Source organism: Nerophis ophidion, linkage group LG14, assembly GCF_033978795.1.
Source record: "Nerophis ophidion isolate RoL-2023_Sa linkage group LG14, RoL_Noph_v1.0, whole genome shotgun sequence".
NCBI classification, from domain to species: domain Eukaryota; kingdom Metazoa; phylum Chordata; class Actinopteri; order Syngnathiformes; family Syngnathidae; genus Nerophis; species Nerophis ophidion.
In genome coordinates this window covers 37,252,654-37,266,110 of record NC_084624.1, presented here as the reverse complement: position 1 = coordinate 37,266,110, position 13,457 = coordinate 37,252,654, and the positions used below count along the sequence as shown (strand labels likewise).

Genomic DNA, 13,457 nt, shown 5'->3' with positions numbered 1-13,457 from the left:
TGAAATGTCTAAGGCTACATTTACACTGCAGGGTCGGATGTCCAATTCCGTTTTTTTTTTCTATTCCAATCTTTTAAGTGGCTATTTACATTACAAAAAAAAATTGACTTCTAATGTGAATGCAACCTGACCTATATGCGGAGATGATTTCATGACGTCGCACACACTGCAATGTTTATGTCAGTAAAACATGGTTTCAACTCCCGTCGGTCTCAATACTGGCGCATTTGTGGCAATTTTAAGGATTTGCAACATCTTCTGGACCAAATTATTGTGCGTAGAAGATTACGAAGGAAGAGGACAAACATTTTGGCTGTGGCAGTTTTATGGGCTGTTTTGCTTCGATGTCTGCTTGAAGAACATGTCTGTGGGTTTGCAGTCAAAGAGAGGAGTGGTGGAACTTTCATGCAAGTTCCAAAAACATTTAATTTTCACCTGTTTTCTGCTCCGTTGTCAACCATTTTGTTTTGTAACCGTCTGTTTTGGCGAATAATTATGACGCTTATCACTTTTTGATGACGTACTGGTTGAATGAATGCGATTTGTGTTCGGCAGCGTTCACATTGAGGACACATCGCATTTTATCCGATTTATTTCCACATGCAAAAGAGGTTTGGGTTGGATATGGAAAATTCGGAATTGCGCTGTTCACACTGGCATGAAAAAAAATCTAATGCAGGTCGGCAGTTATAGGCAAAAACAATGGGAATTGACCTGCAGTCAAACAATCCTTTCAAGCAGGCTCATCCGCTCAGTTATTTTTCAACATTAGGTACACCTGAACATTCCAATTAGATGCAATACAAATATGCTTAGTTGTATTGTGTTCTACAATTGCGTAGAACTGCATCGTGTCGTACTTGGATCTGTTTCTAATATTTGGACCTTGTTATGTAGCTAAATAAGTTAGAATATTAAAAACACACCTAAGTGTTGTGCAACGTATGTGCAAAGTACAATAATACGTATTGTGTGTCCATGCTCTATTTTACTTCTACAGGTCCATTAAAGGAAGCTCATGCAATTTTCTGTTGCGTACAAAACACCACACACATACACGCACACACATAAAGTCACACATAGATCATGCAGCCTGAAGAAACAAACATCTGCTTGCATACACACTTGACCTACAATGTTAGTCCCCAAGTAAACATTGCAAAGTCTGTAGCGAGGGAAATATGGTGTGGTTTGTGAAGTCCTGCCAAATGAATATATATCTACAATATATATTTATATGATAATCTGAATGCACACAAATACACAGCCACTCCTTGCTCCTGGACTTATTACCTTCCTATGAGGGCAGCAGGAAATGAAGCAATGTCTTTGTCACTTTATCATTTATGAGAGCACAAGCCCCACCCCTTTGTAGCGTGCTGCAGGTAATTTGGGTCTGTTGAGTCAAAAGTGAGTCAAGTGTGATGGGAAAATGGCACAATTTTCATCTTCGTACAGTACATACTGTACTGTCCACTATAAGTTGGTTTTACTTTATGAAGAAGTGCACTTCTTTGTACTGATGGTTACGGTTTTGTTTTTTTTATTTATTTTTAAACATGCATACAGTTACATCACACGGATCAACATGTTCAAAAAGCACCTGGGCTACTACCCTTTTTCCGTTTCATGGCATTTTATTAGACATTTGTTTGATCACAACCTGTGCTCAATTTGTGACACAAACAAATGAAATAGATACATGAATGAACAATCAAATTCTGAAAAATAACTAGTTGTTGTTATGTTGTGATACACATAAAGACCTAACAGGGGACGGCGTGGCACGGATTTGGGAGTGTGGTTGTGCCAGCAACCTGAGGGTTCCTGGTTCGATCCCCGGCTTAAACCAACCGTCACATCCGTTGTGTCCTTGAGCAAGGCACTTCACCCTTGCTCCTGATGGGTCGTAGTTAGGGCCTAGCATAGCAGCTCCCGCCATCAGTGTGTGAATGTGTGTGTGAATGGGTGAATGTGGAAATAGTGTCAAAGCGCTTTGAGTACCTTAAAGATAGAAAAGCGCTATGCAAGTTTAACCCATTTACCATATAAATAAGATTATTTAATTTTGAATTACATTAATTATCATTTACTAAGAGGTACAACGACACAATTGAAAGTCGTTTATTACCATGAAGCATTTTCTGTGTCAGACCAATTTGGTTATCTTCAGCAGTGTGTATACCTCGTTACAAATCTGTACAGTAGGTGCTGGTATACTGTACATTATTAATTCTACTTCTTAGCACGCCTCATATGCATGCCAGAGAATAAGAAGGCTGAGCAGGAGTGATCAGTCTTGCCAACTTAGCGATTGTGTCGCTATATTTAGCGAGCAATCAGGAAGTTATAGAGACTATTTTGAAAAAAAAAGACTAGTAAAAAATCTAGTCAGGAGACCTTTGGAGACTAAAGAACATATCGCTCTTTTTAACAAGTGGTGCTGCCGTAGGCGGTTCAATTTTGTTTGTCACATTAAAAATAATGATGAATAGAACCGACAGAAGAAAGACCATTTGTATTTCTAACATATTCATTTTGCTTTTCGTTTTTTTTTGCTCACAGCATCTATTTCATCCATTTTCTACCGCTTGTCCCTTTCGGGGTCATGGGGAGCTATCTCTTCTGCATTCGGGCAGAAGGCAGCGTACACCCTGGACAAGTCTCCACCTCATCGGAGGTCCAACACAGATATACCGACAACATTCACACACTAGGGCCAATTTAGTGTTACCAATCAACCTATTCACAGATGCATGTCTTTGAAGGTGGGAGGAACCCACACAGTCACGGGGAGAACATGCAAACTACACACAGTTAGACCCCAAGCCCGAGGATCGAACCGAGGACCTTCGTATTGTGAGGCACATGCACTAACCCCTGGGCCACTGTGCTCCCCTGCATCCCCCTAACCCCGACCCTTTCAGTTACGTGCAAATGCTTCATGATCGGTTATGCTAATTTGACTATGACGCAACCAGCCCATCCATCCATTCATTTTCTATCACTTGTCCCTTTTTGTGGTTTTGGGGGGGTGCTAGAGTCGGGACAAGTCGCCCCCTCATCACAGGGCCAACACAGAAAGACAGACAACATTCACACTCACATTCACACACTACGGCCAATTTAGTGTTGCCAATCAACCTATCCCCAGGTGCATGTCTTTTGGAGGTGGGAGGAAACTGGAGTACCTGGAGGGAACCCACACAGTCACGGGGAGAACATGCAAACTCCAGACATCGCCACAAAAATGTTGCGGTACAAATTTCAGTAATGATAATATCGACATCAAACAAGCCAAGTGATTGATTGATTGATTGAAACTTTTATTAGTAGATTGCACAGTACAGTACATATTCCGTACAATTGACCACTAAATGGTAACACCCGAATACGTTTTTCAACTTGTTTAAGTCAGGGTCCACGTTAATCAATTCATGGTAAATGATCTTTAAAATGAGCAGGAATTTGGACTATATATGGTATTTATCAATCAATGTTCATTTATATAGCCCTAAATCACAAGTGTCTCAAAGGGCTGCACAAGCCACAACGACATCCGCGGTACAGATCCCACATAAGGGCAAGGAAAAACTTACCCCAGTGGGACGTTGTATTTATACATTTTGTCGCAATACATGTGGTAGGTTTTAGGTTCTGCTTATTGTTTCTCTGATTTTCTGTCCTGGTGCTCTTATTTTGGCTCTACATCCTGTTTGTTTTTTATATTTTGCAGCACCTTTGCTTACTGTTCTTTGTCCTGTCACACTTGCACTCCATTGGTGATTATTTAGGTCTATTTAGTTCCACTTTGTTCCCTTGTCAGTTGGTGCTTCATTTCCCATTGTGGCTTCATACTGTTTGTTTTCTGCTACTGCTTTTGTTCCTGCTTTTTACAATCAAATAAGCTTGTTCCCTGCACTTCGATGTCCATACCTGCATCTTGGGGTCACAGCAACACTATGCTCACCTGTGCCGTGACCCATATCATATTTAAAGTGTACAATTATCGAAAAAATTGTCATTATGACATCAATTAAATTACATTAAGCATTTAACAATATTACCTTGTTCTTGTAGTATAACATGTTTTACTTTCACTGTGACCCTAATACTTCTTCGTACTCTGTTTGATATTAGAATAGTCTGATGGTATTCTTTTAAAGTACCAATAGAGTGGAAAAACAAGTTGACTTTGTATGCTCATTTGTGTTTCATTGGTTCCTTCCGGGTACTCCGGCTTCCTCCCACTTCCAAAGACATGCACCTGGGGATAGGTTGATTGGCAACACTAAATTGGCCCTAGTGTGTGAATGTGAGTGTGAATGTTGTCTGTCTATCTGTGTTGGCCCTGCGATGAGGTGGCGACTTGTCCAGGGTGTACCCCGCCTTCCGCCCGATTGTAGCTGAGATAGGCGCCAGCGCCCCCCGCGACCCCACAAGGGAATAAGCGGTAGAAAATGGATGGATGGATGGATGTATCTATTTAACAATATCAAATTTTAGTTACAATCAGCAAAGTATGTAAAAGTAGCTTCTAAAAGGTCGCAAAATGCCACAAATTCAGTCAGCCAATTTGAATATTCTGCTTCGAACACCTCCGGTAATTTCCGTAGATTCTACGTCACTGGAGTAGCTCTTCTGCACTCTGACCATGTTATTGGAACTGTCATACTAGAAATATGGAAACATTGGAAATATATGTGCTGTTTATCATTCACAATCCTTATGTAAGACAAGAACACATATACTTCACAGTTTGAATGTATATGAAATTGTAAAAAAAAATAGCTAACAATTGAGTCAACAGATCCAGTGTCCTCTGTTGCGCTCATAATACCCTTTCTAAGAACATCCAGAAACTGCCAAACATACTCCTTTTAAAGTACCAATGATTGTCACACACACTAAGTGTGGTGAAATGTGTCCTCTGCATTTGACCCACATGTCGTGATATGAAAATTAACCAAATATGAGTGATATTATTATTATTATAAGCGCCAAGGCAGATGTCCTAGTTCTCCTATAAAACCATATTAAAACAAAAACTATATTTTCCCCCCACCTTTTTACATTATGATGCATTTTTGAAAAAGCTCCAGGGAGTTAACAACACTCCCCACACGGGTGTGTGATTCCACCCAATCAACCATAGATCTCATCCTCACATCAGACCGGCATAACATAAAAAATAGTGGGGTCATGATCTGTGGTCTTAGCGACCACTATATAACCTTCTGCACGCGCAAAATAACTAAACCCAAAGCCATAGCCACATAACAGCTCAATCCAGATCCCTTAAAACATATTCCAGTGATAATTTCAACCTTAAATTAGGTGAGTGAGACTGGTCCCCTGTGCTCACGAGCAACCTGGTTGAAGATGCTTGGGATCGCTTCAAAACAGCGTTTTACTAAATGATATGGCTCCCGTGAGAACAGTCAGGATCAAAGCCCGCTCTGAACCATGGATCAATCCAGACCTATTAGCTGCCATAAAAGACAGAGACAGAAAATACTTTGAATACCAAAAGTGTAAAACTGAAGTAGATAAACAAACCAATAATAATAACCTCAAATCACTCCTTTCAACACTCAAAAAGCAATGCAATAAATTAAGAAATAAGAGAAACAACCTGACAAAATCCTTAAAAAAAAATTACATCAACGACACAATAGAGGAAAACACAAATAAGCTACGTGAGCTCTGGAGAATTCTCAACAACCAGCTTCCTGGATGCAGCCAGAAACTTAAAACCAGACTCATTACTCAAATTACTTGGAAGGGAGGAAACAGGTGGTAGAGGTGACCGGCACCGTGTCCCCTCCCTCCGCTGTAAGCTGTGGAGTCCCCCAAGGCAGTATACTAGGACCTTTACTGTTCATAATATACGTAAATGACATACAATCAGCATGTGACTGTGAATTGTTCCTGTTTGCTGATGACTCGGCCCTGCTGGTATCTGGCAAGGACAAGTCACAGGTGGAACAAATCCTCAGTGCTGAACTCCTTAATATTTGCATCTGGCTCGCCGACAATAAGCTATCCATACACTTAGTTAAAACGGAATCCATCCTATTTGGGTCCCATATCAAGTGAAGTGAATTATATTTATATAGCGCTTTTTCTCTAGTGACTCAAAGCGCTTTACATAGTGAAACCCAATATCTAAGTTACATTTAAACCAGTGTGGGTGGCACTGGGAGCAGGTGGGTAAAGTGTCTTGCCCAAGGACACAACGGCAGTGACTAGGATGGCGGAGGCGGGAATCGAACCTGCAACCCTCAAGTTGCTGGCACGGCCGCGATACCAACCGAGCTAAACCGCCCCCTTAAGAAAGTCAGTGACTTCACTATAAAAGTGGGTGACATTGTTATCACCAGGAAAGATCAGATCACCTACCTAGGTTCTATTCTAGAGGCCAATCTTTCCTTTGATGAAATGGCAACCAAGGTAATCAAAACGGTAAACCAAAGAATGCAATTCCTCTACAGAATCTCCTCTCTGGTCAACAAAAGCACCTTGAAGATTCTAGCGGGAACTGTCATTCAACCCTTTTTCGATTATGCTTGCACATCCTGGTACCCCAGCACCTCCAAAACCCTCAAATCTAGACTCCAAACATCCCAGAACAAGCTAGTCTGGTTACTTTTAGATTTCCACCCCAGATCACACCTCACTCCAACCCACTTCTCCAAAGTGGGCTGGCTCAGGGTGGAGGACAGAGTAAAACAACTTGCACTGAGCCTAGTCTATAAAATCCGCTACACTTCCCTGATACCGAAGTACATGTCAAACTACTTCCTTAACGTAAATGACCGCCATAACCACAACACCGGGGGGAGCGCCACAAACCACGTTAAATCCAGATTCCGATCTAACAAAGGTCTTAACTTATTCTTTTTCTATGCCACATCAATGTGGAATGCACTCCCAACAGGTGTAAAAGTAAGTGCATCTCTATCCTCCTTCAAAACCGCTCTAAAACAACACCTCCAGCCAACTTCAACCCTAGACTAACACCCTCCCTCCTCCACTTCCCATCTCCCCGGATTGTAAATAACCTAATGTAAATAATCGAATGTATTAAGAATGTATATACTTGTTTGTAAGCTATCTGATATCACTATGTTCTCTGCTGGCTGTACATATCCTACTAAGTAAGACCTACACTGTTTCAATGTCCATTTCTCTGCTGATGCAATTGTTGATAACTGAAGTACTGATATCAACCAAAGCTCCTCATCCCACCTCCCGGATTGTAAATATTGTAAATAATTCAATGTATATACTCTGATGATTAACTTGTGTGATGACTGTATTATGGTGATAGTATATGTTTGTACCATGAATTGATTAACGTGGACCCCGACTTAAACAAGTTGAAAAACTTCTTCGGGTGTTACCATTTAGTGGTCATTTGTACGGAATATGTACTGAACTGTGCAATCAACTAATAAAAGTTTCAATCAATCAATCAAAAAGCCACTACGGCAGTGCTAAAGAGCCATATGCGGCTCTAGAGCCACGGGTTACCGACCCCCGCTTTAGAGGAAACTAGGTAAAACATGTACACTGACAAAGCTTAACCTATATTTACTATAACAATCTACAAGGTTAATACAGTGTGCTTCTCTTTCTTCCCCTATTTATCTGCTTTCTTTTGTAATTGAAGTTATCATTACATATATGTATTGTTACATTTGAAACAATTGTATTGTTGATAATACAGGTCATTATTAGTAGTATTCAATATAGATTGTGCTATTTTTATTGGTTGTTTTAATGTTCCGTTTGTAGTGCAATAATGTTCATTGTAATTTCTGTATTATTATTTACGCGCCAAACATTAATATAAATCCATTTAAAAAAAGTCAAATACAAATAAAGCAACAAGTGAAGTATCCCACATTTCTCTTTTGTAAAGTAAATCTGTACAGCAAATATGGGCATCTACTCCAACAATATGATTTGACCGAGTGGCTGAACAGGACGAAAAGAAAAGTAATAGCACTTTGAAGGCAACCATAACTGCGATGCGGCCCTCAATGAAAACAAGTTTAACACCCCTGATTTAAGGTATTATAACAATTATCTTTATTTTAACATTACAAATTGTGTTTATTTTTGTAAGAATGTAGCATTACAAGTTCATTCTGGTAAGAGAATGATTTATTTAAAAAATATGCTTTCTTTTTCTTTTAAGAAAATAGAAATGTTCTTAAAAACGTTTTTTTTCTTTAATCATGATATCATCACAATGTTTTCCTAATATTTATGATATCGTAACAAGGTGGCTTATCGTACAGAATATATGGAACTTAGTATGATGCACTCCTACACCTGCACAGTAAAGTCATTCAACAACTATATTGTTTAACAAATGGAGTCCTTTTGAGTATCATTAAGTTGCAGCAAGAGGAAAATCAAACTGTTCCATTGAGGCGAGCTTGCAGTGGCTCGTGTGTTGATTTAGCCTGACCTTGTTTAGTTCTTGTGCGTTGCGGCCAAATAAGGAAGTCACTTTATGGTCCCAACAGGCTATCAGGCTATTTACCACCTGCAGAGCCGTTATGAAACCACCCTAGGCACAATGTTTTCTTGTTTTAGCAATCTCCTTGTGTAGCACCCAAGTCTAGAGGGTGGAGGAAGGTTTTGCTGACGTCACTTGCCTCAAGAGGAAACAGCTGTGCAATATTTGCTGTACAAGCCAATTAGAAGTAGTTAGCATTTCAATCAGCGAACAAATCCCAATTCAGGCTGTTTTATTTGCTTATTACCATTTTGTTTGAGGAATAATTACACAGCTTGCATGGCTCCTCTAATTAATTTGAAGCTGGTTGGTGTGCTCTGAACAGTTGGGTCGGGTCCCATCAGAGACGACCCTCAGGGATAAACTAATGAGGAGGCCAAGGGAGGATGACAGAAGACAGATGTCTGTGGCCTAATTCTCGCTGATTTAGTGTCCACAGTTGTTGTTTTGCATGAATTCAGAATAACTATACAGCACAAGAACACACACACACACATAGTACACAATTTAATGAAATCCGACACAAGGGTTTGTGCCTTGAGAAAGATAATAATGTTTAGAGAGGTGGTTGTTTAACAACATATAACATTTAAGCTGTTGTTGGAATGCACGGCATAACACTGACAACAGTTTCGTAATATTTTTAACAATCTTACTTTATGTAATGATAATAAAACTGTTATGCGATGCACATCTACACCAATGCAAATGACTACTTATAAAGTGTGTTAATTATTACTTGATTGATCAAACAAAATAATCCATAGATTACTCGATTACTAAAATTATCATTAGCTGCATCCAGGGCTGGAATTTCACGGCGGCCACGACGACCATGACTTTTTGGCCGTGTGCCCACCTAAAAGTGATATGCGCTACGAACACGTTGGCCTTGATGCCGCGATAGACATATTTCTTTTCCTCAGCGTGATTTTCATGTCATTACGCCTTCTTTGATCAGTGGTGTTACACAGTGCTTAACAACACAAAGCATCACCAGGGCAACGTTCCCTCTAAGGTGCACGTGCCTGTGCAATTGCGCACTGCTCACACATCCTCTGTGCAAATCAAATCTATGCTGTGACTCTAAACAAAATAAACACAAAATATTTGTTCTGTGGTATTTTGCAATGCAACTCTGTGAGTGACAGGTGACAACAAGCAGCCCTGACAGATAAAACAATGTTTGTCAACACTGTTCAAATATTGTAACGTCAGTCAACTCGATTTAAATAGGAAAATAATTCCATCGATCACTTTTGAGCAAAACTGTTTATATTCGGCCGTAATCACACCAAAGCGTTATTTCAAAATAATTATATGTAGAAAAATTGGTCTTTTTCTTCTAAACAATCCATGTTTAAACCAACTGTTTGTCATCCGTCATCAACAGCAGCGGCTCTCTGTCTCTCACCTGCACCAACACATGCACTCATAGCACTTACCTACCGATTCGTTTATGGCCACAAAAAAAGTCAGACCCCTCCAACACCACACAAAGTGTAAATGCGAGGTCATTTCACTGTGACTCCTTAAGCAGATGTGTGCTTAATCTATAACCATTTATTAAGAATGTTCATTTATGGATATTTATCATGTAATGCTGTTACTTGATTACAGAAATGCTAATAAAAAGATATATTTTACAGACAAAACGTTTCAGGAATGTTAAGTTAAAGTCAAAGTACCCATGACACTCTAACCACTAGGCCGATGAGCAGGTTGTACAATTAATACCATGCTTACATCTCATTGTGCAACATGAAAATGTTTTAAGGGGAACTAAATGAGATTTCTGAAGGGGGTACAAATTATTTCCAAAGATCGACCCTCACCCAGACAATACAATACAATACAGTGTTTCCCCCAGAATATTTCTTAGTTAAGGTGATGTCTCTCCAGGGGAAAGGGGGACAGGCGGACGGACGGGGAAGGGGCTGGGACAGTGTAATTTGTCCTGTCGCCAACATCGCATCTCCATCTCATCGCTGCCTAGGGGGGCAATAGACTACAGACTGTGGTGAAGTAGGCCATCTTTGTCGCGTGAAGAAGCCTACAATTTTTGGTTGTGTTTTCAGCTCTGTATGCTGAATGGCAATATACGATATATATATCCCAATATTGTTTCCGTAAAGTAAAAACATCGCATCTCCATCTCATCGCTGCCTAGGGGGGCAATTGACTACAGACTGTGGTGAAGTAGGCCAGCTTTGTCACGTGAAGAAGCCTACAATTTTTGGTTGTGTTTTCAGCTCTGTATGCTGAATGGCAATATACGATATATATCTCAATATTGTTTCCGTAAAGTACAAACAAAACACAAAACAGTCCTAGTTACCTGAGATACTATATATGTGATTATTTTGTCTTAGTAAGTCAATATTTACTAAGTCAAAATAATGACTAAGTCAAATTAATGACATACTGTAAAAAAGCATTTGTAATAAACATTTGAAAAGAAAGTTAAAAGTTGGGCCACATGCTGACATATGCTCAACTCATCGTGCTTAATTTATTACAGCATTTGGGAAGCCTGTAGTTGATTTTTATTATGTAAATGTTATATTTTTATCAACATGTGATACCAGGGACCCTGTCATTCAAAACTAGGCTGCTACATTATTAATAATTAATGTAACTATAGCTGAAAAAATAGAGCAATAGCAATAGGAGAGACTATTCATCCCTGAACACCATGGAGTTCATGTAGGCTTTATGATGCAGTTACATTATTATATCAACTATCAGAGACAGAAACTCTTCATTTAACATAATGTCATTTTTTGCTGCTTCAACACAGAAAAAGGTAAAGTGAAATAAATTAGTTGTTAACTGTAGGTCAACAGTGCTTGTCTTTCTCTCAGACAGACACACACGCACGCACGCATGCACACTCCGCAAAATGAGCTAACATTATGCTAAAAGCTAATTAGCCTTCACCTCAAGGACTGTGAGCGAGCTGAGCTGCCACTTATATTTCTAGAACGTCAACGGGCTTTTTAAAGAGTTAAGGCCTGGTGCGCTGACAAGTTTTTTTTTTCCAGTTTCAATGTTGATCTGTTTTTCAATTTTGTTGTCCGTTGTACTTTTGTCGTACTCTATAATGGGTAAAAATTTCAAGCACATGGTTTGTCATTCAAGAGCAAATGTGGATTGCTGACATTTTACAGTACAGCAAAGCCGTCATTTTTCTACTACACATCTGGAAGACACTTCGGTTGTTGGATCCTGTTTCAAACCCATAAATCTTGACTTTAAAGAGCATTAAAAAAAGGGTCTAATATACGCCAGTAAATGTGCTGGTAATATGAGCGAATGTGTGTCAGTGAGTGTGCGTGCTAGGTGGAAGAGTGTTCATTCACAGCGCTAGTGTGTCGTGTGCTGTGCCAGTCAGAAGCCGTCAGACCGGCTCTGGCTAGACTGAAGATGCAGCAATGGAAGACTCATCCTTTAGAAAAGAAAAATAATCCCCTTTTTTTTGTGTCAGCACTAATCTGGAAAGGCATCCTTATCCAAACTAATGACTGCCAACAGTAAAGTAAAGAATCACAATGCAGCCTTATTGTAAGATTAGCACTTGCTTTAAATCCTTACACACATCAGTAGCGTGTTCTTGGCGATGACTTAGGTGGCCTGGCGATGTCGTTTTGTTCCGTTGTTGTTCTCTGCAGCCTGCGTAGCTATGGGAAGTTTCCCACCCTATGCCAGTACAAATGCAGCCGTCTCATTTTCAGCCATGAGCAAGATTTGTGCTTTGTTGTGGAGAATTGATTCCAATTGTAGACACAACCCACTCGAGTTATTTTTACATGCAAGCAGACCAAGTTATGACTAGACGGGAAAAATGCACAAGCCTCTTTTGTTTTGTTTGTGCGTGTAGTATTTGTGTCTGTTGTGTAATGTGTGTGCCAGCATTGCAGACCCTAATCGTCTGGGCCGTCACATGTAGTTACAGATAAGATTGTCTTGTTTTACTTTTCTCTTTCGGCAGTGTGCCAAGGCATCACCAACCGTTTGAACCTGCTGGGCTCCAAAGAGGACCACTACCTAAACATGGTGAAGACCTACAGCAACTGCACCGTGGTTCTGGAAAACCTGGAGGTCACATACATGGAGGAGCACCGCGACCTGTCCTTCCTCAGGGTAATAAAAAAAGCAAAACATTTTCCTATAGTGCGTCGATGTCCAAAGTGCGATCTGTAGGCCATTTGGATCAATATTATATATACAAACCCCAAAACCAGTGAAGTTGGCACATTGTGTAAATCGCAAATAAAAACAGAATACAATGATTTGCACATCCTTTTCAACCTATATTCAACTGAATAAACTGCAAAGACAAGATACTTAATAATCAAACTGAAAAATTTTATTTTTTTGCAAATATTAGCTCATTTTAAATTGTATGCCTGCAACAAAGCTGGCACAAGTGGCAAAAAAGACACAGAAAGTTGAGGAATGCTCATGAAAAACTTATTTGGAACATCCCAGAGGTGAACAGGCTAATTGGGAACAGGGTAGTGCCATGATTTTGTATAAAAGCAGCTTCCATGAAATGCTCAGTCATTCACAAACAAGGATGGGGCGAGGGTCACCAATTTGTGAATAAATGTGTGAGCAAATTCTCCAACAGTTTAAGAACAACATTTCTCAATGAGCTATTGCAAAGAATTTAGAAATTTCACAATCTACGGTCCGTAATATCATCAAAAGTTTCAGAGAATCTGGAGAAATCACCGCACGTGAGCGATGATATTACTGACCTTCATTCCCTCAGGTGGTACTGCATCAAAAAGCGACATAAGTAAAGGATATCACCACATGGGCTGAGGAAGACTTAAAAAAAGGACTGTCAGTAAATATAGTTTGTCACTCCATCTGTAAGTGCAAGTTAAAACTGTACTATGCAAAGCAAAAGCCATTT

At 39.8% G+C, this 13,457-nt stretch overlaps 1 protein-coding gene across 1 annotated transcript in view; it reads left to right on the top strand.

Moving 5' to 3' along the window:
* egfra (epidermal growth factor receptor a (erythroblastic leukemia viral (v-erb-b) oncogene homolog, avian)) overlaps positions 1-13,457 on the top strand; it is a 93,933-nt gene that overhangs the window by 30,146 nt on the left and 50,330 nt on the right. Inside the window, exon 2 of the mRNA XM_061920575.1 lies at positions 12,525-12,676. Within this exon, the coding sequence (XP_061776559.1) occupies positions 12,525-12,676 (152 nt within the window). The remainder of the gene's footprint in view (positions 1-12,524; positions 12,677-13,457) is intronic.